Source organism: Denticeps clupeoides, chromosome 18 (genome assembly GCF_900700375.1).
Source record: "Denticeps clupeoides chromosome 18, fDenClu1.1, whole genome shotgun sequence".
NCBI lineage: Eukaryota > Metazoa > Chordata > Actinopteri > Clupeiformes > Denticipitidae > Denticeps > Denticeps clupeoides.
Genome location: NC_041724.1, coordinates 17,206,592 through 17,232,441, shown reverse-complemented (window position 1 = coordinate 17,232,441; position 25,850 = coordinate 17,206,592). Strand labels below are relative to the sequence as shown.

Below are 25,850 nucleotides of genomic sequence, written 5' to 3'. Positions count from 1 at the left end.
TAATTCATTGTTTTAACATCCAAAAAAATGTTAACGTGAACATCCATTTTGAGATATTTTGTTGTTCTCAATGGGCAACCGGGCCAGACACATGAAAATAATCAGGGCAATGAATAGATAAGACAAAATACACTGTGAGGCACTGTGAAGCATACACACTGCCCTGTCATGTCTCGTCTTCACAAAACTATATAGAATAAACAAAAGCATTTGTTATTATATGTCAAAATAGCATTATTCTGTCAACAAATATTAATTTGAAATTTCTTTAAAAATACTTCAAATAGTCAAATGTTTTATGCACCAATACCAATCACTGAAAACAATAACAACTGTTTACCTAAGTTGCTCACATTTAATCAAACATTGATCAAATATAATACAGTTTATTGCAGAATATCTTTGTTTTCATTGAATATGATTTCCTAAAAAGTCCTAGAAAGATGTGCTGAAGTGATGACCTTGTTTTCATACAGGAAGCTGATGTCTGTCCTGAAGACGTACCTGGATGTGTCCAGTCGAGGGGAGCAGTGTGAGAATATTTTGAGGACCCTGAAGGCGCTGGAATATATCTTTAAATTCATTGTTCGCTCTCGAATGCTCTACTCACAGTGAGTCTCTGTGTGTGTGGGTGTGTATGCAAGCTGAATTAGTGTTTTTGATGATTGCATGATGATTACTATTCTGACAAGTTGTGAAGTGTGTGTGTACAGCATGAGCAGAACCCTAGCTCCCTCATTGTGTTACCTGGCTAACTCTGGCTGGCAGACAGCCCTCGAAGACACTCATTGCAGCATTAATTTGCCTAATAGGCATTGATGATGAAGCATGCAGCTAAATGAACATTAATGATAAAGTGCATTGGTGAATTAGCACTTATGATGGACTGCGCTGACAAAAGGCAGGGAGAAAGACTAATTAATTGCTTGCTTGAATGGGTGCTGCAACATATGAAAACACTAAACACTTTTAATTAGCTGGTTTGATTTGAAGCAGATAAATACAAACAGCTCATCCAAAATACACAAATACAAACACCACACACTCTTTTTGTCCTCTCAAATGAAGAAGAATGGATTTGTGTTTCAACCCTTTGGGATTGCTGACATGCTGTTAGCTGCTACACTACAGAATGAAGGTTGATGTCATTCCTTACTTTGCATTTGTGATTGAGATTATTCTGCTGAGCCTATGGGAATCTGTTTCCTTGTTCTAGGTGTATCTTTTTTATCTTTTCATTTTTTTTTGTTTACATCAACCCAGAACTCCGTGCTAGTCTCTAGCTACTGTTCACTGCTGGTGGAGTTTGTGACTGAGATGCATCCCTTTTTATATACCACAGGAATTCACCTCAGTTTTTATTATTGGAGTGTACATTCCACCTAGCGCTAATGTGAAGGAGGCGCTCTGCGTGCTGTATGGAGCTGTTAGCTGTATGCCTATTAGACTCTGCCTTCAGGAAAGCTGACAAGGTGGTTCTAAGATTGGTGAGAGCCAAACTGTCTTGAGCCATTACAGCAGCAAAGTCTACAAATAGGCACAAAATCTACAGTCACTTTCAGGACAGCTGTATCACATGGTGCATGTGGCAGGGCATCCAGGCCATCACAAACTGCAGGACTACAATCTCTAAATGTGACAGTGACCTTTCCCTACCAGATGCGCTGAATGATGTCTATGCACAATTGGACACACAGAACAACATAACTGTGAGAATATCCAACCCTCCTCCCAGTGATCAGGTCTAACCACGACAGACGTGAGGAAATTTACTTGTGAGTTAACTCACAAAAGGCTGCTGAAAGACAACATCCCTGGAAGACTGCTCAGAGAATGTACAGACCAGCTGGCAGATGTTTTCACCAACATCTTTAACATCTTACTGTGTACCGCTGTTGTTCCAACATGTCTCACAGCCACAACCATCGTGCCCCATGCCGAAGAAGTCTTCACTGTCATGTCTCAATAAATACTGTCCCATTGCACTTACACAGTCATGATGAAGTGCTTTCAGAGGCTGAAACATATGAATATAACATACCCTGCTGCCTTGACCCTGGACCCACTGCAATTCGCCTATCGTCCGAACCACTCCATGGACGATACTATCGCCAATACCATGCAACTGACCCTCACCCACCTGGACAATTAGGACTCATACGCACAGATTCTGTTCATACACTTCAGTTCAAGATGATTGTTGACTTCAGAAGAGAACGGAGGTACAACTCTCCACTGAACATCAACGAATCTTGTGTGGAGACCACCAAGAAGTGAAAGTGAAGTGATTGTCATTGTGATACACAGCACAGCAACCTTCCTATTATGGAGCCGCTTCCTTAATCTCTAGGGTCACCACTGCTTCTAGGGCACTAGGGCCAACACAGTTCCTCAGTGTTCCTAAGGAGAACCTCTTCTGGACTCTCAACACCAGCTCAACAGTGTCTTTTCTTCCTGAGGCTGAGGAAAACCCATCTTTCACCTCCCATCCTCAGTACCTTTTATAGAGGGACTATTGAAAGCATTCTGACCAGCTGCATCACGGTCTGATTTGGAACTGCACCATATTGGACAGCAAAACACCTACTCTCTTCTCTCCATAACGGACATTTACAACACATGCTGCATCTAGAAAGCCACCAGCATTTTGAAGGACTTATCAACAGAATGCTCTAGACAGCATAGCTCTGAGGATCATAGAGGCCTGCACAACTATTGACTGATCATGTAGTTATATGTTTTCTCCAGATATACAGTGCAAGTATTCACAGCAAATCACTTTTTCCACATTTTATGTTACAGCCTTATTCCAAAATGAATAATTTTTTCCCCTCAGAATTAATAATACCCCATAATAACAATATGAAAAAAGTTTACTTGAGAAAGCACATAAGTATTCACAGCCTTTGCCATTAAGATCAAAATTGAGCTCAAATGCATCCTGCTTCCCCTGATCATCCCTGAGATATTTCTGTGTAAAAAACAGTTGATTGTACATGACTTATGAAAGCACACACCGGTCTGCACACACCGGTCTGCACACACCGGTCTATATAAGGCCCAGTATTGACAGTTCATGTCAGAGAAAAACCAAGCATGAAGTCAAAGGAATTGTCTGTAGACCTCCAAGACAGCTTTCACTTTCATCATCCATAAGTGGAAGAAGCTCAAAACCAAAAGGACTCTTCCTAGAGCTGGCCAATGAGCAACTGAGGTGTCACTGACCACATCACTGAGTACCATCCCAACACACTGCTCCCCTGGCGCCTGTCATGGCTGCCCACTGCTCACTAAGGGTGATGGGTTAAAAGCGGAGTACACATTACATTGTGTGCACCATGTGCTGTGCTGCAGTGTAACGTAATGACAATCACTTCACTTTCACTTCACTTGAGAAATTGTCATGGCCAACGCGCCTCCAGCCCGCTAGAGGGCACCTCACCAGCCTGGGAGATGGCAACCCGGAAGAGGAAATGGAAGCGGGCAGTGGCAAGTATAAAAGGGAGGTAACACCAAGGAGACACGCCCGCTCTTTGTATGAGTTTACTCGCCAGAGACGCTAGCTCTCTTACCCACGACCTACGATAATTGAGATTCCCGTAATACGACCTTCGCCTGCCCACGACTTCGAGAATTGCCTGATCCCCTGGAAACCACGAAAGGAACCCCGACCGGAACTTCCTGACTCCAACCTCTTCCTGCCCCTGACCTTGAATCTACCTGACCCCTCGGCTAAGACGGGATTCCATGCTCCCCTACCTTTCTGCCGCCCAAGACCTACTCCCGTCCTCCCAAAGATACCGAACCATCCTGAAACCCGCCGTCTTCCGGTTCTCCTCTGCCCCGGTCCTTCCCAAAGATCCCGAACTGACTCCCCGCTGCGTTGCAGCGCGTCCATTACTTCCTCATTCCTCGCCGGCCAGGCGTCCCCGGTCCTCCTGCCCCGCTCGCCCAGCGTCCTCTACCGGTATGACGGCTTATCCCCACGCCGAAAGTATGTCTGCAACTACGTCATCGTATTCCCCCTGTGACAGAAATGCTTCAAAGAGGAATGGGAAAAGCTGGCAAATGATAGATGTACAAAGGTTGTGGCATCATTTTCAAATAGACTTTATCCTGTAATTGCTGCCAAAGGTGCATCAACAAAGTATTGAGCAAAGCCTGTGAATACTTATATACATCACCCTTCTCTGTTTTTTTTTTTTTTTTTTTTAAATTTGCCAAAACCTCAAGGAATCATTTTTCATGTTGTTATTATGGGGTGGTGTGTGTGGAATTCTGAGGGAAAAAATGCATTTAATCCATTTTGAATTATTAGAACATGAGATGACATATTTTGTCGCACAGCTGACAATTCTTCTCTCAGTCTTAGGTTGATTGTACAATGAATCATGCAGTTTGTACGTACTACAGGTATAAATAGCAGAATTATTCATTGTTGTTTTCCATGCTACTATCCATCCACCAACCTTCTCACTGTTTTTCTGTCTTCTTTCCCCTCACTGCCTATCCATTACTCATTACTCTCCCTCTCTCTTACCGCACTCCCCTCAGTCTCGCTTATGCTCTATAGCTTTCGTTCACCCCCCACCCCACCCATTCTCTCTTCCATCTGTTGTGGGCATTAGTGCAGAATTCTCTGGGTTATGAATGGCAGAGTGGGTTGCAGGGTTTAATATGTGAAAGGACCTTTGGTGCAATTTCATTTGGATCTGGGAGAGGGGATTAGCTCTATGCCTCTCTGGCCTAGTGCAGTCGTATATTTTTAGATATGCAACAGTGCTAATCCAACACACTTAATAAAGTGTGTGCTCTGTGTGCTTCATTTGATGTGCATGTGGGTTTGTCCTGTTCATGTTTATGACTTGTGTGTGTGTGTGTGTGTGTGTGTGTGACCAACTCAAAGAGTGTCAGAGGTTGTATGTTGATACACTCAAACAGCATGGATTAGGTAGAACAATGCTTCAATAGTCACATCTGTTTCATTCTAACCTAGTCAGACATACCAGTGTGCATTGCACTTTAATCCATGCTCCCTGCCCCATCCCTCTCTGAAATTAACATCTGCCCAGAGTTTTAATCACCAGGATAAAGGCAAGTTAGAATCCAAGCAAAATAATAAATAATATATTTATTTATTTATTTATTTATTTATTTTTTAATAAATACATTGGCCATATATAGACAGAGATATAAAAGTGAGGTGGCCACTCTTTGTTGAATTATGTTCCCAGAGACACTAGCCTTCTTTGAAAATGGTTGTTTGATTCAGCCTTTTGTCTACAACCTTTGCCTGCCCTCGACCTTGAGTTTGCCTGCCCTCTTTTTTCCATGACGATACATATATGCTACCCCTGATTCCTGCCACCCATAGTCAAGCAACAGTGTCCGCCTGTGCCACCTAAGACACCCTCCCATCCGACCCACTCTCCTGACCATCCTCAAGCCAGTCATTTTCCTTGTCTTCTCTGCCCCTGTCCACCCCAGCCTCATCCCCTCACCTCCTTCCCCGCTATTATTCCCCCCCCGCGCTGAGGTGCATCCTCTGCTCCACTCCCACTCCCATTCCCATTCACCTTCTGCCTCCATCCCACTGGTGCCTTCCGTTCATCCTCCCCAGCTCTTCCAGTGCCCACTCCCCGTGCGACGACTCGTTCCCCCATTCCAAACACGTCTGCAAGTGCGTCCTTGTTGACAATATATGAAAAGAGTAGGAAGAACTCAAAAGGAAGTACACTTGGAAGAATATTGGACCTGGAATAGAATGGCATTGTCTGTTAGCACTGTATTGACAATGCAAGGATTTCTGGAAACATTACCATTATATGACATGATATGATCTCACCCCTTTGCTCTCTCCATCTTTCATGTCTCTACAGACTTTACGAAGGGAAGGAACAGGCTGAGTTTGAGGAATCCCTCCGGCGACTCTTTGAGTCCATCAACAACCTGATGAGAAGTGACTTCAACACCACCCTTCTTCTACAAGTATGGCATTCATGTGAATTGCACCTCCCACTGACTCCCACTGAGTTCCCAGTGTGACTGGTCATCAGTGTGACCTATCTATATCTAATTGTTAAAACCCACATGTTCTGGCTCGAAGTTGCTTTATTGGCAGTGTCCAAATTGCTGCATTTGTATTGATAAGATCAACAAGATTAATCCCCTGAAAGGGAAGTAATCCTCAAGTGACCTGGACTGAAACCCTGTGCAGACCTTGCTAAGTGTATAATGAGAAAAATGTACAATACTGTAACAAATCACAATCACACAATCTTTTTACTTTTCAAACCCTCCACTCCCCTTTATCTGTGCCCACCTACAAGCTAGCAGCAGATATCCCACATGCAGATATCTAAATAAAATGTGTCTGTGTCAGGTGGCTGCTCTGAAGTACTTGCCGACTGTCTTGCATGATGTGGAAACGGTTTTCGATGCCCGGTTGCTCAGGTGTGTATATCAGTTCCACTGCGGCATGATTCATAAATATATCAGTCTTTCCTGTCACCAATCTTATTCCAAAGAATAAAAGCACAAGCACTACCCAGTTATTAGTCCATAATAATAACACTCAAGGTCAAGTAGTCATGCAAAAATTACTCAAGTAAGAGTATGTAGACAACTTAAGCACTGAGTAACTGTTTGATTGTAATATCTCATTTAAATGATGCATTCAGTAATATGAATATACAAACTATTGTATATATGCTGGTAGCATCTGTTTGACAGAAATAAAGCATATAAATGGTAAAAAAATTTACGACATAATGTAGCAAAATAAGAGTAGATTTTCTTACTGATAAATGGGGAAAAGCTATGTGTGTGTGCGTGTGTGCGTGTGTGCGTGTGTACTTACACATGTCTGTGTTTGGTGAGATTGTTTCTTTTGTGAGTGCGTGTGTCTCCTGTATGGATTTGTGTAACTTCCTTAGCTGTTTTCATTAGAGACCTACATTAAAGATTAGATCTGCATCCACTCACATTTCTAAAACAATACCAGTTTTTTTAATCAACTTGCATTCTCATAATTATTATTATTATTTTTTATAATTAAGGCACTATTAGCCAGAGTGTTGCTCTAATTTTCCATTTCATTTGTTAGAGGATGCTGCTATTGCAGTTTTCTCATAATGAGTACTGTGGGGGAAACATTCATGAATTTTAAAGGGAGAGAAGAACATTGAGGCAGGGGCTTTAAAATGGCCAGTTAGAGCATCTAACATAATAGATTCAACCTTTATTGAATTGAAGCCTGGCCTGACATAAATGATCATTTTGCTTCAGTTTTGTGTTTTGTATTACAAAGCAGAGGGCATTTATGGCCATTTGTGACAAAGTGAATTCATCACAGCCAAAGAAATTCTTCTGCTCTGAACTTGGGTCTCTTCTGTCCCCAGTAACACGTTTTGTTACATTTTTTTTTTCAGATGATTCTGTCAAAAGCATCTTAGAAATTAGAGAAAGATGTTTTTTCTCTGGCTTATCAGTGTGTCACCCACTAAATTGCTGCCACCTTAATTTGACCGCTTAGATCTTGATGATCACTTGGTATGAAGTGAAGTGATACACAGCAGCACAGCACACAGTGCACACAGTGGAATGGTTCCTCTGAATTTAACCCATCACCCTTGGTGACCACCCATCACCCTTGGTGGGCAGCCATGACAGGTGCCCGGGGAGCAGTGTGGCACCTCAGTGGCACATTGGCGGATCGGGATTAAAACCGGCAACCTTCTGATTACGGGGGACTTCCTTAACCGCTAGGCCACTACTTCCCTGAAATGGTATGCTACTTATGGCTGTTTAAGTATTGTTAGGTCACTGGTACCTCTGATATCAAGATCCATGTTAATGTTATCATGTCCTTTGTTCTTTATCTGGGTTCAAATTGCAGAGTGAATTCTGGGGTTTCATTTTTCTGAGACTTTTACCACCACAGTGCCAAATTATCATATAATAATTATTATTTTTAGTCTTAAAGAAAAGCTCTCTGGCTGGGATTATGCCTTCTAGAGCATGAGTAATAATAATTTCATGATTCCACCAACAGTGACTGTAGCAATCAAATTATGAATCATAATAATGACTCCGGAAGGACTTTATTGCAGGACCTGACATTTAAATCAGAAGATTTACCACAGCATTATTGCTTCAAGTTGAGGGCAGTAGAAGTTTTATTAGAAGAGTAGACTCTAGATTATTTTCTTTTTTTAATCTATGGAGTCAATTAGATGATTATGTTTATATCTCTTCAGATAAAGCTAGAACCATTCTTTTTATGCACACTGCTATGCAACAGCAGATTGTCTATGTATCTGGCAGTTGTGACTATGTCACGACCGCAAGCTGACGGGGGAGAGAAGTGCAGATGTGGGACATTCTGGGAAAGGGATTTTATTCAGAAAACACAAATAAACGCGACACGGTGGCCAAAAACGGGGAATAACAGGGAAAACACAAACTAGCCCGCAGGCATGCCAGAAATAAAAACACATAAACATACACCATCGCCAGGTCAAGTTCATGATAATGCCTCTGCTGCAGAGGGGCAGAGCCACAGGCTTTTAATAGCTGTCCGGATTGGGCACAGGTGATGTGTCCAAGTGCCGTCAATCCTGACAGACTAAATATTTGGTTCAGTAAAGGGAGGCAGGGTCTTTTTTATAGATTAGCTTTCTAATACCGTATTACAACCTCTCATTCCTTCTCTCACTTTCTTTCTCTAGTAAACTCCTGTATGATTTTTACACCTGCATCCCAAAGGACAAACTGCAGAAACAGAAGGTTGCCTCCATGACAGAGATTGTAAGCAGCAGGATTTTTGAGAAACAAGGTGAGAACCACACACACCTACACAGCATTGTGGAATTCATTATTTAGCATGAATAAAAATGTTTTTGTCATGGGGACCGGTGTCGATGTAGACATGGAATTGCTCAACTTGTAAACATAAAGTGTGATTTGTTACAAACATAGAACAAAGCATACATGGATACATAAAACAGGACATATAGCACACGCAATGACCTGACAAAGATTTGATACATACAAGGTTGTAAAATACAGAGAACAGCAAGTGTTGAAACTCAAGAATTAAGGGGAACACAATCCATAGTAATCTGACAACACAATGTGAATCAATTGTTATACAATTATTACATTTTTAATAAATTACTGATATTAAAACAAATAAAGTAATGAAATTGTATTAAGACCAACAATAAACCAGAAACAAAAATGTCAACCAAGACCAAAATCGTAATTCTACAATCTTGTGACATTAAAAAATGCTAATAAACCCATCTGTTATGTTGCGGGTCAAATTGACCCATTTTAAATTTCAAATATCTAAAAAAAATAGTTAAAAGTATTTTTTCAGTATGAAACTATTTGTACTTGGCTTAATAAGAGTAATCAACATATAAAATAAAAATGGTTCATTTCACATGTGCAACCCCCCCCTACTTTTACACAGATACTGTTCGGGTCAATTTGACCCGGCAGTCAAAGTGGAGGTTAAAGTGACCTCATCTGTAAGTGCAAGAATGCAGGTGTTATGACTTTTGACGGGAACCTTTTCTGTTCCCGTGGGTAAACTCCGCCCACACTCAATAGAGTTTGCCCACGGGAACAGAAAAAGTTCCCGTAGGCAAACTCCACCCACACTGAGTGGGCACTTAGTAGGGGAAGAGCCAAACATATAAATATTCTCTGCAAGGGGGTCCTACAACATTACACTCTGCAGCTACATATGATCTAGTCTCTGTCAGAGCTTTAGAAAATGAGCAGCATAAATAAACAGATGACAGCACAGGAGGCTCTGGAACTAATCTTTGATCACGACAGTGAAATAGAGGAGGATGTGTCTGAAGATGAAGACCATCTTGAGGTCAATTCTGAGTCTGATGATTCTGATTATGAGCCAACTGAGGAAGCTTCTATTCATATTCCTCCTAGCAAGGAATTTACATAAGAAAATGGTGAAATACAGTGGTCTTCATCCCCAAATATGCGTCAGGCAAAACTGTCTGCAGAAAACATAATAAAGACAGTGCCAGGGCCCACTAGGATGGCAGTGACTCGTGTAACAGACATCAAGTCAGTTTTTGAGCTTGTCATGACCAACTCAATACAGAAAATCATTCTTGAAATGACAAATTTAGAAGGCAGGCGTGTTTTGGGGGAGAAGTGCATACATGCATATTTGGGAGTCCTCATCCTGGCTGGGGTCTACAAATCAAAGGATGAATCAACAGCCAGTCTGTGGGATGCAGAGACAGGCAGGGCTATATTTCGTGCCACAATGTCTCTGGAGACTTTTCACATTTTCTCCAGAGTAATCCGATTCGATAATCGAGAGACAAGGACTGTCAGAGGGGAGAGAGACAAGCTGGCAGCTGTTAGGACAGTGTGGGACAAGTGGGTAGAGCAACTTCCTCTACTCTATAACCCAGGCCCTAATGTCACTGTGGATGAAAGGCTAGTGGCATTCAGAGGTCGCTGCCCTTTTAGGCAATATATGCCTTCCAAACCAGCCAAATATGGCATACAAATCTGGGCAGCATGTGATGCAAACACCAGCTATGCATTAAATCATCAATGTCATGTAAAACATTTGTTTTATATGTAGGTATTTCCAACATACATTTAAAAAGTTTAAAAATGCAGTTTTTATGAAAAACAAGTGAATTATCCTCATTGAACCATGATCTGTGAGAGGTAAAAAAAAACACGATTACACCAAATATTGATTGAAATGGTTAGTAATGGAGTTAATAATGAAATATAAACGATGTTTATAGGGATTTTTTGGTTTCTGACACTTTTGGATAAGTAAACATGTCCCGGGTCAAATTGACCCAGGAACATTATTGGTGTTCCTAAGAAACGAACATAACAGGAGGGTTAAAAATGCACACACCCTAATAAAATGTTATGTCATGGGGGTCCTGGGTGGCTCATTTGCAGAGTTGCTTGCAGGTGTAAATGCAGCACTGGGTGAGGGCCCAGTAGAGTGTAAGGTGGCAGTGAAAGCACATGGTGTGATAATTAATTCCATCTTGGTTGGGAAGAGGACAGGCGATAGGAGATCTTTAGTTGAGCTCATTATTGGACCCACTTCAGTTTTCCTGCCAGCCTGGAACTGGAGTGAATGATGCCATTCCTGCTTTCACCTGCGGAATTCTGGGAACACTGTGAGAATCATGTTCTTTGATGTCTCTAGTGCCTTCAACACCATCCTTTCCACAATCCTGAGGTACAAGCTTGAGCACACAGGAGTGAATCATCACCTCACACCTTGGACCCAGGCCCGTGTCTTGCCCACCCTGCTTACCGGGTATTGGAGGATCCAGCTCCGTCGCTTCTCCGGGAATACCCCACAGGATGCGCAGCCAGGAGCACGGGGGGCGAGACCCTCTCACTGCACAGGATCCTGGCTGGTGCTGGGTGTGGTTGTGGGGCAGGGTTCGATCCCTGGCTTGGGCTCTGGCCGATCAAACTCTGCCCTCAGTTTCTCCAGGAAGTCTCGATAACCCATCTTGTCTGTCTCTCCCCGCTGCCAAATGGCTGTGCCCCAGACGTTTCCCAAATGTTTCCCACGTTTCTGGGGAAACGTCTCAGCCATCTTTTATGGTGTCGTCTGCTGGGGAGGTTGTATATCTGCTGTGGACAGGAAGAGACTGAACAGGCTGATAAGGAGGGCCAGTTCTAGGATGCCCTCTAGACCCAGTGGAGGGGGTGAATGACAGAAGAATGGTGGCTAAGCTCTCATCCCTGGTGAACACCATCTCCCACCCCATGCAGGAGACCATTCTAGGACTATTTATTTGCATACTTATATATTGACTCTTATGTTATACAGTCGACATAATGTCTGTGCTATTGTTTTTTGCTGCTCTTATCTTGTACTGTCTACTTCCTGCCATGACAATGTAAATTTCACACTCGTGGGACTAATAAAGGATTATCTTATCTTATCTTATCTTATCTTATCTGACATGCAAGTAATTTCAATGCAGTCATCAATGCAGGCTTCACAGGCAAAGATATTGCTGAAGATTGCACTTAAATCAACCAGACAAATGTTCAAATGTTGTGAAGAAAGCTTCAGGGTGCTCAAGGAAGTCCAGCAAAGTCCCTAAGGACTGTCCCCTAGAGATGATTTTGCTGCGGGATTGGGGTGCCACCAGTGCAGAGCTTGGGGTTGGGACTCCACGTGTGTTCATTCATAGTTTTGATGCCTTCATTGAGAATCTACCAATCTCCTGATGTCACACCAGACTGAGGAGCAGTAGTCACATGTTCTATGGTGTGGGTATTGACTCATTTCTGTTTGGCATATGGGTTTGAGTTTGACATATGCTGGGGGAACATTTCCTGCCTGACCTCATTGTGAAAATGAGTGTATAGGGAATAATTGTGTAGGGCTGTTTTTCTGGCTTTGTGCTCAGACCCTTGCTTCCAAATGACCGGCCATCAAAATGCTTCAGCATGCCAAAATATTTAGGATCATACTATTCAACCTCAGTGTTGGTCTTTGTACAGTATTTGAATGCAATGTTGGTTAGGCATCTCGATACTTTTGTTCACATAGTACATGGAACATTAGTTCATAAGGGCAATTGGGCGATGCACTGTCAAAAGGATGGGGGGGGGGGGGGGGGGGGGGGGGGTGTTGGCATCAAAACGATGAGGGTACATGACCTTAAAGACATTTATGAATAAGGTCATGACAGCTGTTTGAAGCTAAGCTTCTTTGGTAAGTTAAGCATTGCTGAACAGTGGAGGACTATACTTATATACTGCCAGCTTTTTTATCTTCATTAAACTGGACTTAAGCAAGAATTTATTTGGACTGAACTGTGCCCTGTCCTTCTTGAGTAATGGTCTTCTGTCCATCTAATTTAGCATATGTTGTGTTCTTGTCGAGTCCCTCAATGGTCAGTTTGTTAAAATTATTTTCCTATCATGACATATAGTATCGGCACTGAAACTTAAAATGAAGTCCCTCAAAGGGCACATTACAATAATTTAAAAGCCGTCTACAGAGCACAGTCTATGCATGGCCCACCTGATCCTTGAGAGGCTCTGTATGTTCTTATTCAGGTTTCATCCAATTGTTAGAATGATCATTATAACTGCAGTGATTTTTAAGTGTCCTGCTTGAGTTAGGGGGCAGGTTAGTTGGTTCCTGCTCCACTTAACAAGCACCATGCTCACACAGTTCACTTCACACCATTTCAGTGAATTTTGAGCCTGCTGGCTGCCTTTTTAAATCAAATTAAAACAGCTCATATCATTCAAGATGACTGCTAATTTTCCAACTGTGTTATATGAGCCAGAATCACAAATGGAGTGATCTTTCTGAAATGATCACACAAGAATTTAATTTGAACATATATGGTGAGGTTTACAAAGGGATTTAGCTGAAAGGGCAATGCACTGCAAAAGAAAATAACTAAAGTAAAGCAAAGTGTTATTATAACAAACTGTTCTACACTTTCTATCAACCATCTGCTGCACTATAAATATATTTTTTTGTAAAAAGAATGCTAATAATGTACAGAGTTGAAATGACCATATATCACAATTTTTTAATAGACTTAACTGATTAACTGTGTTCAGTTAACTGTCTGATGCAGGAATGAAATGTCAGCATGTCACATCTGTTTTTTCTTCCATCCAAAATAATTTAGATTACAGACAGAATTTCAGCTCATTTTGTTCAAAGTATTTTCCTGTCATGACATATAATGCACTGAAACTTAAAATTAAGTGATGAGTCCATCAATGGTCATGTTGGAATAATTTAAAAGCCATCTACAGAGCACAGTTTACACATGGCCCATCTGATCCGTGGGACGCTTTGTATGTTCTGCCTGGCTGGTTGCCTTCTTTAATCAAATTAAAACAGCTCATAACTTTCTTATTCCTCTTTCATTTATAGTCCTGTAGTTTCAGTTGAGTTTGCACATTCCATCTGAGCATTTACTTGATTTAACAATCACATTTTGAAATCACATTGCATAGTTGGCTGGTGATAGTTGGCATAGTTGGCAGAATGCTGATACAGTGTAATTCTGTGTAATTGTCTTAGAGGATCTCTTTGGCTGACCTGTTGTTGTGGTGTTTGTAAGGAGGAGAGAGTCAGCAAATGTCAATGTTGTTTTTGGACCGCAATCTCCGGTGGTGAAATCTGTCAGACTGGGGTCACTCCCTTTCTCTCTCTCTGCCCCTCTTCCTTTTTCTGTGTCTTCTTTCGTCCTTTAAACCTTCTTTCTTACTTTGTCTCCTCTCTTACTTGCCCCCTCTCATATCGATCATGCACACTCTCTCCAGGCTGATTGATTCTCCGTGGGCCAGCATGTCAATGGTTGCCTGTCACAGCGTTGGCCCCTGCACTCTGTCTTCAGCCTAAGGAGCATAAAAAAATTGGCAAATCAGACCGAGAGGTCCAGAGAAGGAAAGAGGGCAGGGACTGAGGGAGGCAATGTCCTTGCTCTGATGCTGAATGTTAGAATCCTTTTCAAATAGGGGGTATAAGTAAATGGTCACATCACTGATCATACCACACTGAACCAGAGCATAAGGAGCACAGCAAGAAACTGTGAGAAATTGATTTTATTTAATGTGGTGGGGGTGCCCTGAAATATATATGTCTATATAAATCTCAAAGGCACTGCATTACACTTCATCTTACAGGGCAACATTATGAATGTGCTACTTACCCAACGAGAGAGTGAAAGGGGCAACATAGTAGCCTTTTTCATATTATACTGAGACTAACCGTGATTTCGGTGGAATATAAATGTCCATAAGTCATTTTGGAAGTCTGGCACACCATGCAATGACATTGCAATAACCATACCTCTTTCCTCCCGAACAGACAATTGTTTTATGCTTAGTTATTTTGCGCTTTGAATGATCTTTATTTACTCATGTTTGAAATCCAATGTTTAGTGTGGGCCTGATAACCATTTTAATTAGAATTTATGTGCGGTAACTTTTTGTAGAGACAGGGCAGGGTGGGAGAGGCAGACATTCATACACTATAGCCTGCCTGTTCCCAATGCATATTTAATAGTCACTTGTCTGACAGTGTGTGCTGTAGACAGTATGGGAAATGAACGAAGATGAAGAGGGGAGTTCTGTATCAGCTTCTCAGTAAATGCCTTTCCCATGTCTTACACAATTAAATCATGAAAAATATCTAATATCAATCAAGATGACTGCTAACTTTCCAACTGTGTTATTTATATGAGCAAGAATCACAAATGGAGTGATCTTTCTGAAGTGATCACAAAAGAATCTCATTAGAACATATAGTACAGGTCAAAAGTTTGAACACACCTTCTCATTCAAAGTGTTTTCTTTGAACACACTAATGAACACAAAACAATTCAAATTGAAGGTAGAGAATAATTTAATTAAATGTAACTGCAACTTATAGATTTTTTCAAAGTCTGGTCCTGTGTTTTACTAAATGCCAAAATAATGCTAATAATGTACAGAGTTGAAATGACCATATATCCCAATTTTTTAATATACTTAACTGACTAACTGTGTTCAAAATGGATTTAGGTGGCATATTTATCATTGTTGCATCTTGTTTTCTGCCATTCAAACTAAATTAGAGTACAGACAAAATTTCAGCTCAATTTGTTCAAAATATTTTTCCTGTCATGACATTTAGTGAAAGTGAAGTGATTGTCACACGTGATACACAGCAGCACAGCACACAGTGCACACTGTGAAATTTGTCCTCTGCATTTAACCCATCACCCTGAGTGGGCAGTGGGCAGCCATGACAAGCGCCCGGGGAGCAGTGTGTGGGGATGGTGCTTTGCTCAGTGGCACCTCAGTGGTACCTTGGCAGATCGGGATTCGAACCAGCAACCTTCTGATTACGGGGCCACTTCCTTAACCACTAGGCCACCACTGCCCCTATTTAAGGCACTGAATGAAGTGATGACAATGATTTGGGTGATGAATATGAATGATTTTGGTACAAATGATTTTTCTTTGACCTTTTTTTAATCTATCAAATCTATTAAATTACATAAATACAATATTTTCTAATCTATACATGCCCATGAATGTCACTGGCTTTGTGTTTTTATTAAACTTTCTGCTTTTATTAAACTTTCGTTATTATTTACAGCATAATGCTGCTTCCAAAGATGTCATACAAATACATGTGATTTAGTTATTCAATCCCCCCACTAGCCCTTGACAATTGATTATATTTCTTTTGTTGGCTCACCTGTCCTGGGGTCCTTCACAGTTAATGATGAGAACCAAATCTGCATGAGATTGACATTTGAGACAGCGCATCCAGATGTTGCTGTTTAGAGTAATGAATGCAGCCCCAGGGAGCATTCAGTAATGAGAAAAAGACACACAAAAATATCATAATATACAGAATATTTATATATGTCAATTTCTCATCGTCTATTTGCTCCATTAACTTGATGAATGATCCAAAAGCCCACAAATACACACCTCATCCAAATAATACATCAGTAAGATATGCAGAAATGAATTAAACTTCTTCAATTTGGCCCCAATTCCATCCGTAACCATGACAACTCTGTGGGGATTTGTCATCTGACCATATTCTATTCACTGCATTTGCAAGCTGTTGGAAAGCTGCTTATACAGTATATGGAGTGCCAAGTGTCAAGTGCAAAATACATTACAACAAAAAGTAAGGTTGTCCACAAATTTTCATTTAGTCAAGGATGAAAAGTAAATTTGTCCAAAAAATGTTTTTTACATGAAATTACATTTTGTAATTTCACAAAATGACTTTTTGTCCTTGACAATGTTACATGTTACAATAAAGGCATACGTATACTTGTTACTTACATACATACAGCCGCGGTCCGTATTTCCTTGTGTTCTTTGCACTGTACTCAAAAATTAACAGTACGGCTACAGGGGCAGTACATTTTTAGGGGCAGTGTTGTGAGAAATGCACTCAACAGATGATGATTTTAAGATGTAGTATTCATCCATTTATTTGGTTTACGACCTTGACACTGACTCCTGGTGGTAAGGAGCTCACACTACAGATTATGATGCTATGATGCAATGTATGGACGCAAGTATATCAGCACTACGTTAACAATGCAACTCAATAGATATACATAATGATATACATATTCGTTGCACATTTCTGACATTTGTCCAATGTAATCAATATATCGTTCAGTTGAGAGCAATGGTCAGTTTTGTTTACCTTCAATTTCCTGAATAAGCTTTTTCAATATTTGTTTTATACTTTATGGCAACACGTTATTTGCAGCACAATGCTCAAGAACATAGTATAACGTAATAAGGATTTTTTATGTAAAGAGCACATAACAACATGCCTAGCATTAAATTGTGGGTATCTAGAACATCACGGTGCACAGTGGAAAACACTGGATTAATGAAATCCTTCAGTTTCGCCTTTATTTAATTAAGGACCAAAGATGCTTTTTATGATGTCTGGGCTGCTTTAGTGCCATGGAGAAAATGATCACAAATCTGAAGTTTTTATTGTAAAAAGTGTGGGGAGAGAACCGAGTAAAAAAACCTCTCTCTCTACACACAAAAGCACTGTATTCAAGCCACTCCAACTTGGCAGAAAGAGGCATGGCACAATAGAGGTTAAAAAATGAACAGTTTCTAATTTATTAACACCGGTAAATTATTATTGCAGTTACATGTGAATATTGTATGTAAAAAGGTACCAATGTTACAGAGAAAACAAAGATGAAAAGAAAGAGTAAAGGGAGAGAGAGAGAGAGAAGACTCGAAAAGCCGGAAGGCTTCCAATGGAAAACAGCTGAGAAAGAAAGATAAAGTCCCCTTCCCCACATGTGAACAGATCTTTATACCCCTGGCCTACAGGAAGTTGTCACCGACGTCACGCCCCCGGTGCCTCCCGTCTGGGGAAGACAAAGAGAGTGGGCGGTCCCAACGGCCAACACCTCACACGTTTGGCTCGGGGGACTCCCGTCTGGGGAAGACAAAGAGGGTAGGCGGTCCCGACGGCCGGCACCTCACATGTTTGGCTCAGGGAATGTTGCAATGCAGTTTGACAAAGGCATTTGCAAAAACGTTGAATCTTCAACAAAGGCACAGGAATTTCACATCTCTTCTTCCAGATGTCCGCTATGCAAAACAAAAATGTAGAAAGGCCATGGTCCTGCGACGCCCCATCTTACAGTATAAAAAAAATCAGTGTGTAAATCATCAGCAATAAAGCATTAACATGACTGGCATCTGCACTATTCCATTAAAGTGGTCATAAATGATTGACTATGCTTCAAGCATCTGTGAAACTTTTTACAGATTTATGTTTAGTGTACAGGCTGTACATATAATTAGTGTACTAAATTACATTTTTATTTAATTATTGTGCAGTCAGCCCTGATATCAGAGCTGTAACTGTTCTGCTTGGTTAGCCCTTGTTAGTAAATCTTATTCAATACCCGTTGACCAAATTCACAGCCATGTCTACTGAGAACATTTAGCTTTTTTAATTCCCTTTTACATAGTGGGCATTTAATCTTTTTTTTTTCTTTTCTTGTTTTGGACCTTCACAGTTAAACCAGTAAAAGCGAGTGTAATTACACTTCTCGGGGTTTTGGCATGGACGGAGGGGAAAGCAATTGAGTGTGTAATGAGGTCTTTCCCCTCTTCACTGGTATTTCTTAGCCTGGCTTCCTCATTATCATTTAATCTTGCCCTATGCACAGAGGCAAACACACACACACACACACATAAACACATGATGGGCAGGAAGATTCTGATGGCCCAACAGTAATTGAAATTGTACATTAATACCTTGTGAAAGTGATGTTTGGGTTATGCATTGCAGTGTGGTACCAGGAGAAACCGCTGTATAATTGGTTTATTAATAAGATAAAATGTGAGCTCTAAATGTGTAAAGTTATATTAATATCATAACAACTAAACAAAAGAAAACTGTTTGTGTACAATTTTTTTTACTTAATTTGTAAGCCATTTAAACAGAGTGCAAAAATAGGGCTGTCAATTAATGAGAAAAAATTAATCTCACATTTATTATTTACGCTTTACGCTTGTTAACTTGCATTAAAGACAAGTGAGGGAAAGATTTCAATGGGGAGTGACAGATTATTGTTATTTTTTTAATGAAACACCCTGCAGTCTATGAAATGTCTGGATAAGGTGTGATGCACCCCAAAACACTGTGAACTGTAACTCATTTGCTATGGTGCACATTTAATTATTTACATCATGTCATGATTGATCCCCCAATCTCTGTTTATTGCAATCTAAATTTCTTAATATTTTTAGGGTAGCAATGTGTTTTTTAAAGAAAACAAACCTTGGACAAATTTGAAAATAGAATCAAAACAATGATTTTTAGTAATGCTCTCAGGCTGTATGCAAATGTACCCTTTAAATAAAAAATGACCTCCCCATGTCCCTGTGTTCAGGAGCCACAGAGACATTGTCATAGTATTTGATTTAAATGCTGTTCTCTGGTGCATCAGAGTAACATTATCTCTAAAATTACACACACAATTACACAAACGCTAAGCAGGTCAGTGTGGGATTATTGTACCCTGGCAGGGTTATTGTTTTGTGGCCTTGAAAACTGCTTGCTGGATAATTTTCCATTGTTCTTGGCTCAGTACTGAGAAACATGAGTTAGAGGAGTTTAAAAAAAGATTCTCCTCTGAACCCCATCACTAATGTTTTATAACCTATCTGGACAGCCTGCAAGCCCAAATCTAAAATCCCATTGTACTCTGAACATAAGGTTGCAGGTAAGTTGCATCAGTGTCTATTAATTAATGTGTGTTGCCGGCCATTTGGAATTGCAGTGTAATGACAAATTCCCTGTTTACGCAGTCAGGCATCAGTTTTGGCCCTCAGGCTTCATAATGCAACCTTTTTTTTATTACAGTCAGTAATCTTAGCTCAGTGCTTCAATCCCTCCTCACACATATATTTATCATGAGCTGTTATTTCAGCTGTGAAGATCTGGATTCATATAATTTTTTTTTCTTCGCTCTAATTCTGTCTCTTTCACTCTATTTTTCTCACTTATCCCTCTCTCGGTTTTGCATTTCTTGGTTCCTGCCTTTAGCAGTCAGGCACTGGCTCTCTTTTCTTCCTAGGGTGTCTTGCTCTGTTTGTTTATCACTTTACCTCATCTCTGCATCCATCCCCTTTATTTTTGGCACATTCCTTTACTTCTATAACTTTTGTTTTGCTTTTTGTCCTCAGGTAGATGCTGCACATTAAAAGCTCATTTAGCCAGCAGCTCATTAGAGACTCATTATTAACGCTCACTGTCAGTATCTGTTGAGGGGTTTTGGTCAGTACACTCAGTACTGAAGTAGAGTGAGGGATGCTGGAATCTGAAAATGAGCGGCAGCCAGATCCATACTGTGGTCCCTGCTGATCTGAGGTTTTTATTTATTCACTAACCGAGGGGGTGCACATTTTCATTATCATGGTAGATCATTCTAAATGCTGCCTTTGGTGTGGTTCACAGAATGCCGTGATATCCTTCTACCCATGATGCTTCGGGAGCTGAGCATTGCCCTGGATGTTACAAGGGAAGGGCCTGTAGATGAGCGCCGGAACAGTGTGGAACTCCTCAACAACATCCTGGAGGTCTTGAGCCGCACAGATGTGGTGAGAACTATTTGACTGCTTCTTGAAAAGTCTAGACAGATCTAATCTGTCTCAAGTCTACATTTCCTAATAAAACACAATTGATCTGAAAATCAATAATCCGAGAAAAAATTTACATAACGTAACTCACCACATCATACACTTTATCATCTGTTTTGAAGTCTATTCTGGGTCACAGGGAATCACTGGGTTGAAGTCAACTGCAGTCTCTATTGCTCAATGCACACACAACTGTTAGGTTGCGTGACAAAAGTACAAACAATTGTAATTGAAAAACAATTATGTTGAAATTATTTCAATAGTTCTGTCCAGGTATTCACTGTGGTCAGACTGACTGTGATTATAAAACTATTTGAAGAATGTTGTAAGTCAAATAGATGGAACATGGGGGTTTAAAAAATGTAGGACAGGGTTTTAAAGGGATCGTTTACACAGACTTTAAATATACCAGATGAGATAATGTGAAAGTGAAATGACTTTATTTCAAGCTCATCCCTCTCTTGTTGTCTGCCTGCCTCCACATCTCTTTGATGCTGTAAAGAGGATTTAAAATAATGATCTGTTATTAGTTTGTCAGCAGCAGCAGCCCTGCACTTTCTGTCTGGGCATCTGAGACGCATGTTTATCAGCAGAGCTACCGAGTCACCTGCTGCATCAAACAAAACTAGAGTTTGCTGGGATTACAGGGACATTGATATGTCAATGAAGGAGATGTGAAATTGAAATACAAAGACAGACAGGCCAGAGCAAATGGGCTGAAAATCAGAAAAAAGATGGAGTCATGCTAGTGATTGCACTTAAATATCATATTTGTCTTTGTTGATAAGTGACAGGTAGTAACTTGGAATGATGCCTTCAATATGCCTTCTAGTGTTTCTGATATGAATAATAACATTTGTTTTATTTATTTATTTATCTTTTTAAAATAACTGTTAATTTACTGTTGTGTATTTAGCCATCCACAGTCAAGTGTTATTGTTAGATCAATAAAGAAAATAAAAGTAGTAATGTTAATGTAACATGCTCAACCCCAGGAGTTGAGAGTTTCCTCTAGTTTTTTCAGAAGTAGGGCGTTCCTGTTTTCAGATTTGATTTAATTTGTGTAGTCTAATGCCATATTATCCCAACCAAAATTCCAATAAGATTTTAGCTCCTCTAGGGATGAGCTAGGTAGATACTTAACACAAGATTTAGCTTTTTTAGTGTATTCTCTTGCTGGTTTGTCACATACCCACGTTAAATTGAAAAACTAAATTTCAATGTCATTGTCAAAAACTGTTGGTGCACATTAACACTTCATTAATCCTTTTTGTTAATACACATTGTGCAAATTTCTTTTGTTTTTATGACTTGAAAAGGCTCTCTCATAGAAGGCCATATTCTGTCCTCATCTGACATTATGATGTGAGGATTTGGTTGACCAAAAGGCTGCTGGTGCTATGCTATCTAGTGTTTTTCAAATCACATTATCACACTCCCATTTTATCATACCTCTTTTTCTCACTTTCTTTTTCTTTCTCTCTCTCTGTCTTTGTCCTTTCTTTATGCTTGCATCTCAATCAACTCACAAAGCTTGCAACACAGACATACAATAGTGTAGACATTTTCAGTCAGGTGTATGAAGGTGCTCAGACAGGAAGGGAGATCAAAGGGGACATAGTTGGGTTGGCAGGAAATGTATATGATGGACAGAAGGATTCTGAGTAAAAACACTGGGAAAAATAAAGCAGTAAGATGGAAATACGTGTTGTGTGGTTGAGATATACAGGGAGTGCAAAATTATTAGGCAAATTAGTATTTTGTCCACATCATCCTCTTCATGCATGTTGTCTTACTCCAAGCTGTATAGGCTCGAAAGCCTACTACCAATTAAGCATATTAGGTGATGTGCATCTCTGTAATGAGAAGGGGTGTGGTCTAATGACATCAACACCCTATATCAGGTGTGCATAATTATTAGGCAACTTCCTTTCCTTTGGCCAAATTGGTCAAAAGAAGGACTTGACATGCTCAGAAAAGTCAAAAATAGTGAGATATCTTGCAGAGGGATGCAGCACTCTTAAAATTGCAAAGCTTCTGAAGCATGATCATCGAATAATCAAGCGTTTCATTCAAAATAGTCAACAGGGTTGCAAGAAGCGTGTGGAAAAACCAAGGCGCAAAATAACTGCCCATGAACTGAGAAAAGTCAAGCGTGCAGCTGCCAAGATGCCACTTGCCACCAGTTTGGCCATATTTCAGAGCTGCAACATCACTGGAGTGCCCAAAAGCACAAGGTGTGCAATACTCAGAGACATGGCCAAGGTAAGAAAGGCTGAAAGATGACCACCACTGAACAAGACACACAAGTTGAAACGTCAAGACCGGGCCAAGAAATATCTCAAGACTGATTTTTCTAAGGTTTTATGGACTGATGAAATGAGAGTGAGTCTTGATTAGCCAGATGGATGGGCCCATGGCTGGATTGGTAAAGGGCAGAGAGCTCCAGTCCGACTCAGACGCCAGCAAGGTGGAGGTGGAGTACTGGTTTGGGCTGGTATCATCAAAGATGAGCTTGTGGGGCCTTTTCGGGTTGAGGATGGAGTCAAGCTCAACTCCCAGTCCTACTACCAGTTTCTGGAAGACACCTTCTTCAAGCAGTGGTACAGGAAGAAGTCTGCATCCTTCAAGAAAAACATGATTTTCATGCAGGACAATGCTCCATCGCACACCTTCAAAGTACTCCACAGCGTGGCTGGCAAGAAAGGGTATAAAAGAAGAAAAACTAATGACATGGCCTCCTTGTTCACCTGATCTGAACCCCATTGAGAACCTGTGGTCCATCATCAAATGTGAGATTTACAAGGAGGGAAAACAGTACACCTCTCTGAACAGTGTCTGGGAGGCTGTGGTTGCTGCTGCATGCAATGTTGATGGTGAACAGATCAAAACACTGACAGAATCCATGGATGGCAGGCTTTTGAGTGTCCTTGCAAAGAAAGGTGGCTATATTGGTAGCTGATTTGTTTTTGTTTTGTTTTTGATTGTCAGAAATGTATATTTGTGAATGTGGAGATATTATATTGGTTTCACTGGTAAAAATAAATAATTGAAATGGGTATATATTTGTTTTTTGTTAAGTTGCCTAATAATTATGCACAGTAATAGTCACCTGCACACACGGATATCCCCCTAAAATAGCAAAAAATAAAAACAAACTAAAAACTACTTCCAAAAACATTCAGCTTTGATATTAATGATTTTTTTGGGTTCATTGAGAACATGGTTGTTGTTCAATAATAAAATTATTCCTCAAAAATACAACTTGCCTAATAATTCTGCACTCCCTGTATATACCCTCCACACAGCTACTCGTCAAAACTCTGCTCTATGGACTTGGGGTGAATATGATTACATTTTTACACTGTGCTCTTTGAATCTTCGCAAGAGAAGGACTACAAGAATGAAGACTGGGACACAGACCTATCTGTATTAGGGTGTTGTTCTTTGTGCACTTGGGCTGGTGGGTTGAAAAGATTAATTCACGTTGGATTCCTTGCTGATGCGTATTGAAAATCTAGAGAGGAGTCTGAAGTCCCTTACACAGAGTAAATGAACATGCAGAGCTGTCTGACTCAGCAACTAGAAATTAATTGAAAGTGAAGTGATTGTCATTGTGATACACAGCACAGCACACAGTGCACAGAGGAAATGTGTCCTCTGCTTTTAATCCATCAACCTTAGTGAGCAGTCGGCAGACATGACAAGTGCTCTGGGAGCAGTATGTGGGGACGGAGCTTTGCTCAGTGGCACTGGCTCCACAGCACTGAATGTGTGCATATTATCTGAGATTATAATAATCTCATTTGAACATAGTTGCATAACTATGCGTATAGATGTGTAGAATTCTTTAAAGGCTGTAACACACAAACACCCACAGAGATGAGACCAGGTCAGGATGCTGCAGATGATTTCTTGGAAATGGAACTTACCTTGCGGTCCCTCTGACTCATTCTAAAACTGGAACATTCACTAGCCAGTCAGAGTGCTCAGTTGTGTCCACATGACCCATTACAAACAGGGCCTGAGCTCATAGTGAGCAGCATCACTTCTGACCTCCTGTTATTGCCACAGGATATTAGGACTGGCTTGAGTCATGACCACTTTTGGTCCAACGTAAGAGCCATACTGACACACAAACAACTGAAAACCTGAATTATGTGTGTGGTTGGAGTGTTTCAGTACAGCTTGCTGCATTTAGAACTGCATAGAGCCATAGGGATATCCATGCAAACTGCAGAATGTGCCTATAGTGCACATACGAGTCGGCTAAATGGACTATTGAGTAATGGAATATTAATAATGCATAGCTTTCTTTTTTGTTTTCATTATTTAAAGCTTAACAATCATATGGCTCCCATAAATCAGATGTCAGCTGCTGCTGATGTTTACCCAATAAACAGTCCTTGAAATTAAGCAGCACCACAGCACTAACCTGAGCACTGTAGTATCCTAAAAAAAACAAACAAACAAACAAACAAAAAATAATAAATGCAAAGGAACCATTGCAGTCTTTCATAAGGGGCTTTCAACTAATTAGAAGGAACAAACAAGGAAAATGGGCACAGGAACGTCTGGTTTTAAAAATGAAATGCTATTATTTCAAGGAAAATGTAGAGCGAACATTGGAACATTAAATGTCTTGTGCCAAACAAACTATAAAAAAAACTAAATTCAAAACACACACACTGCTCTCCTCTTTTGCTCTGAATCCCATTCACTCTAATTTCTTCTCTCACACATACACACACGCACTCACACATAAACAACAACAACAGCAGGAATAGGACAGTACCTCCATCCGGTCTGGAGCCATGTGTGCTACACAAATGTGTGCTACATACATTTAAGGTGGGGGCAGTGTGTGTGTGTGTGTGTGCTTAATAATTTCTCTTCTGTTTAACCAGGGAAACACATTCCAACATGTTGAGGATGTTGTAGTCACTTTGCTGAGGACCATAAATCACACAGTCATCTACATGGGCCGAGACCACACCCTAATCGTGAGTACTGTGTGACTGCTGCCTCGGATTCCGTACTCCCCTCATTTACTATCATGTTTATCATGCTACCTTAACTTTGTGTGAACTTTGGCTATTAACTCAAGCATCGACAGATTTTGA

At 40.5% G+C, this 25,850-nt stretch overlaps 1 protein-coding gene across 1 annotated transcript in view; it reads left to right on the top strand.

Annotated features, from left to right (window-relative positions):
* dock2 (dedicator of cytokinesis 2) overlaps positions 1–25,850 on the top strand; it is a 97,335-nt gene that overhangs the window by 24,098 nt on the left and 47,387 nt on the right. Inside the window, exons 21-26 of the mRNA XM_028959487.1 lie at positions 477–611; positions 5,880–5,988; positions 6,383–6,453; positions 8,730–8,836; positions 20,546–20,688; positions 25,635–25,730. Coding sequence (XP_028815320.1) covers positions 477–611; positions 5,880–5,988; positions 6,383–6,453; positions 8,730–8,836; positions 20,546–20,688; positions 25,635–25,730 — 661 coding nt within the window. The remainder of the gene's footprint in view (positions 1–476; positions 612–5,879; positions 5,989–6,382; positions 6,454–8,729; positions 8,837–20,545; positions 20,689–25,634; positions 25,731–25,850) is intronic.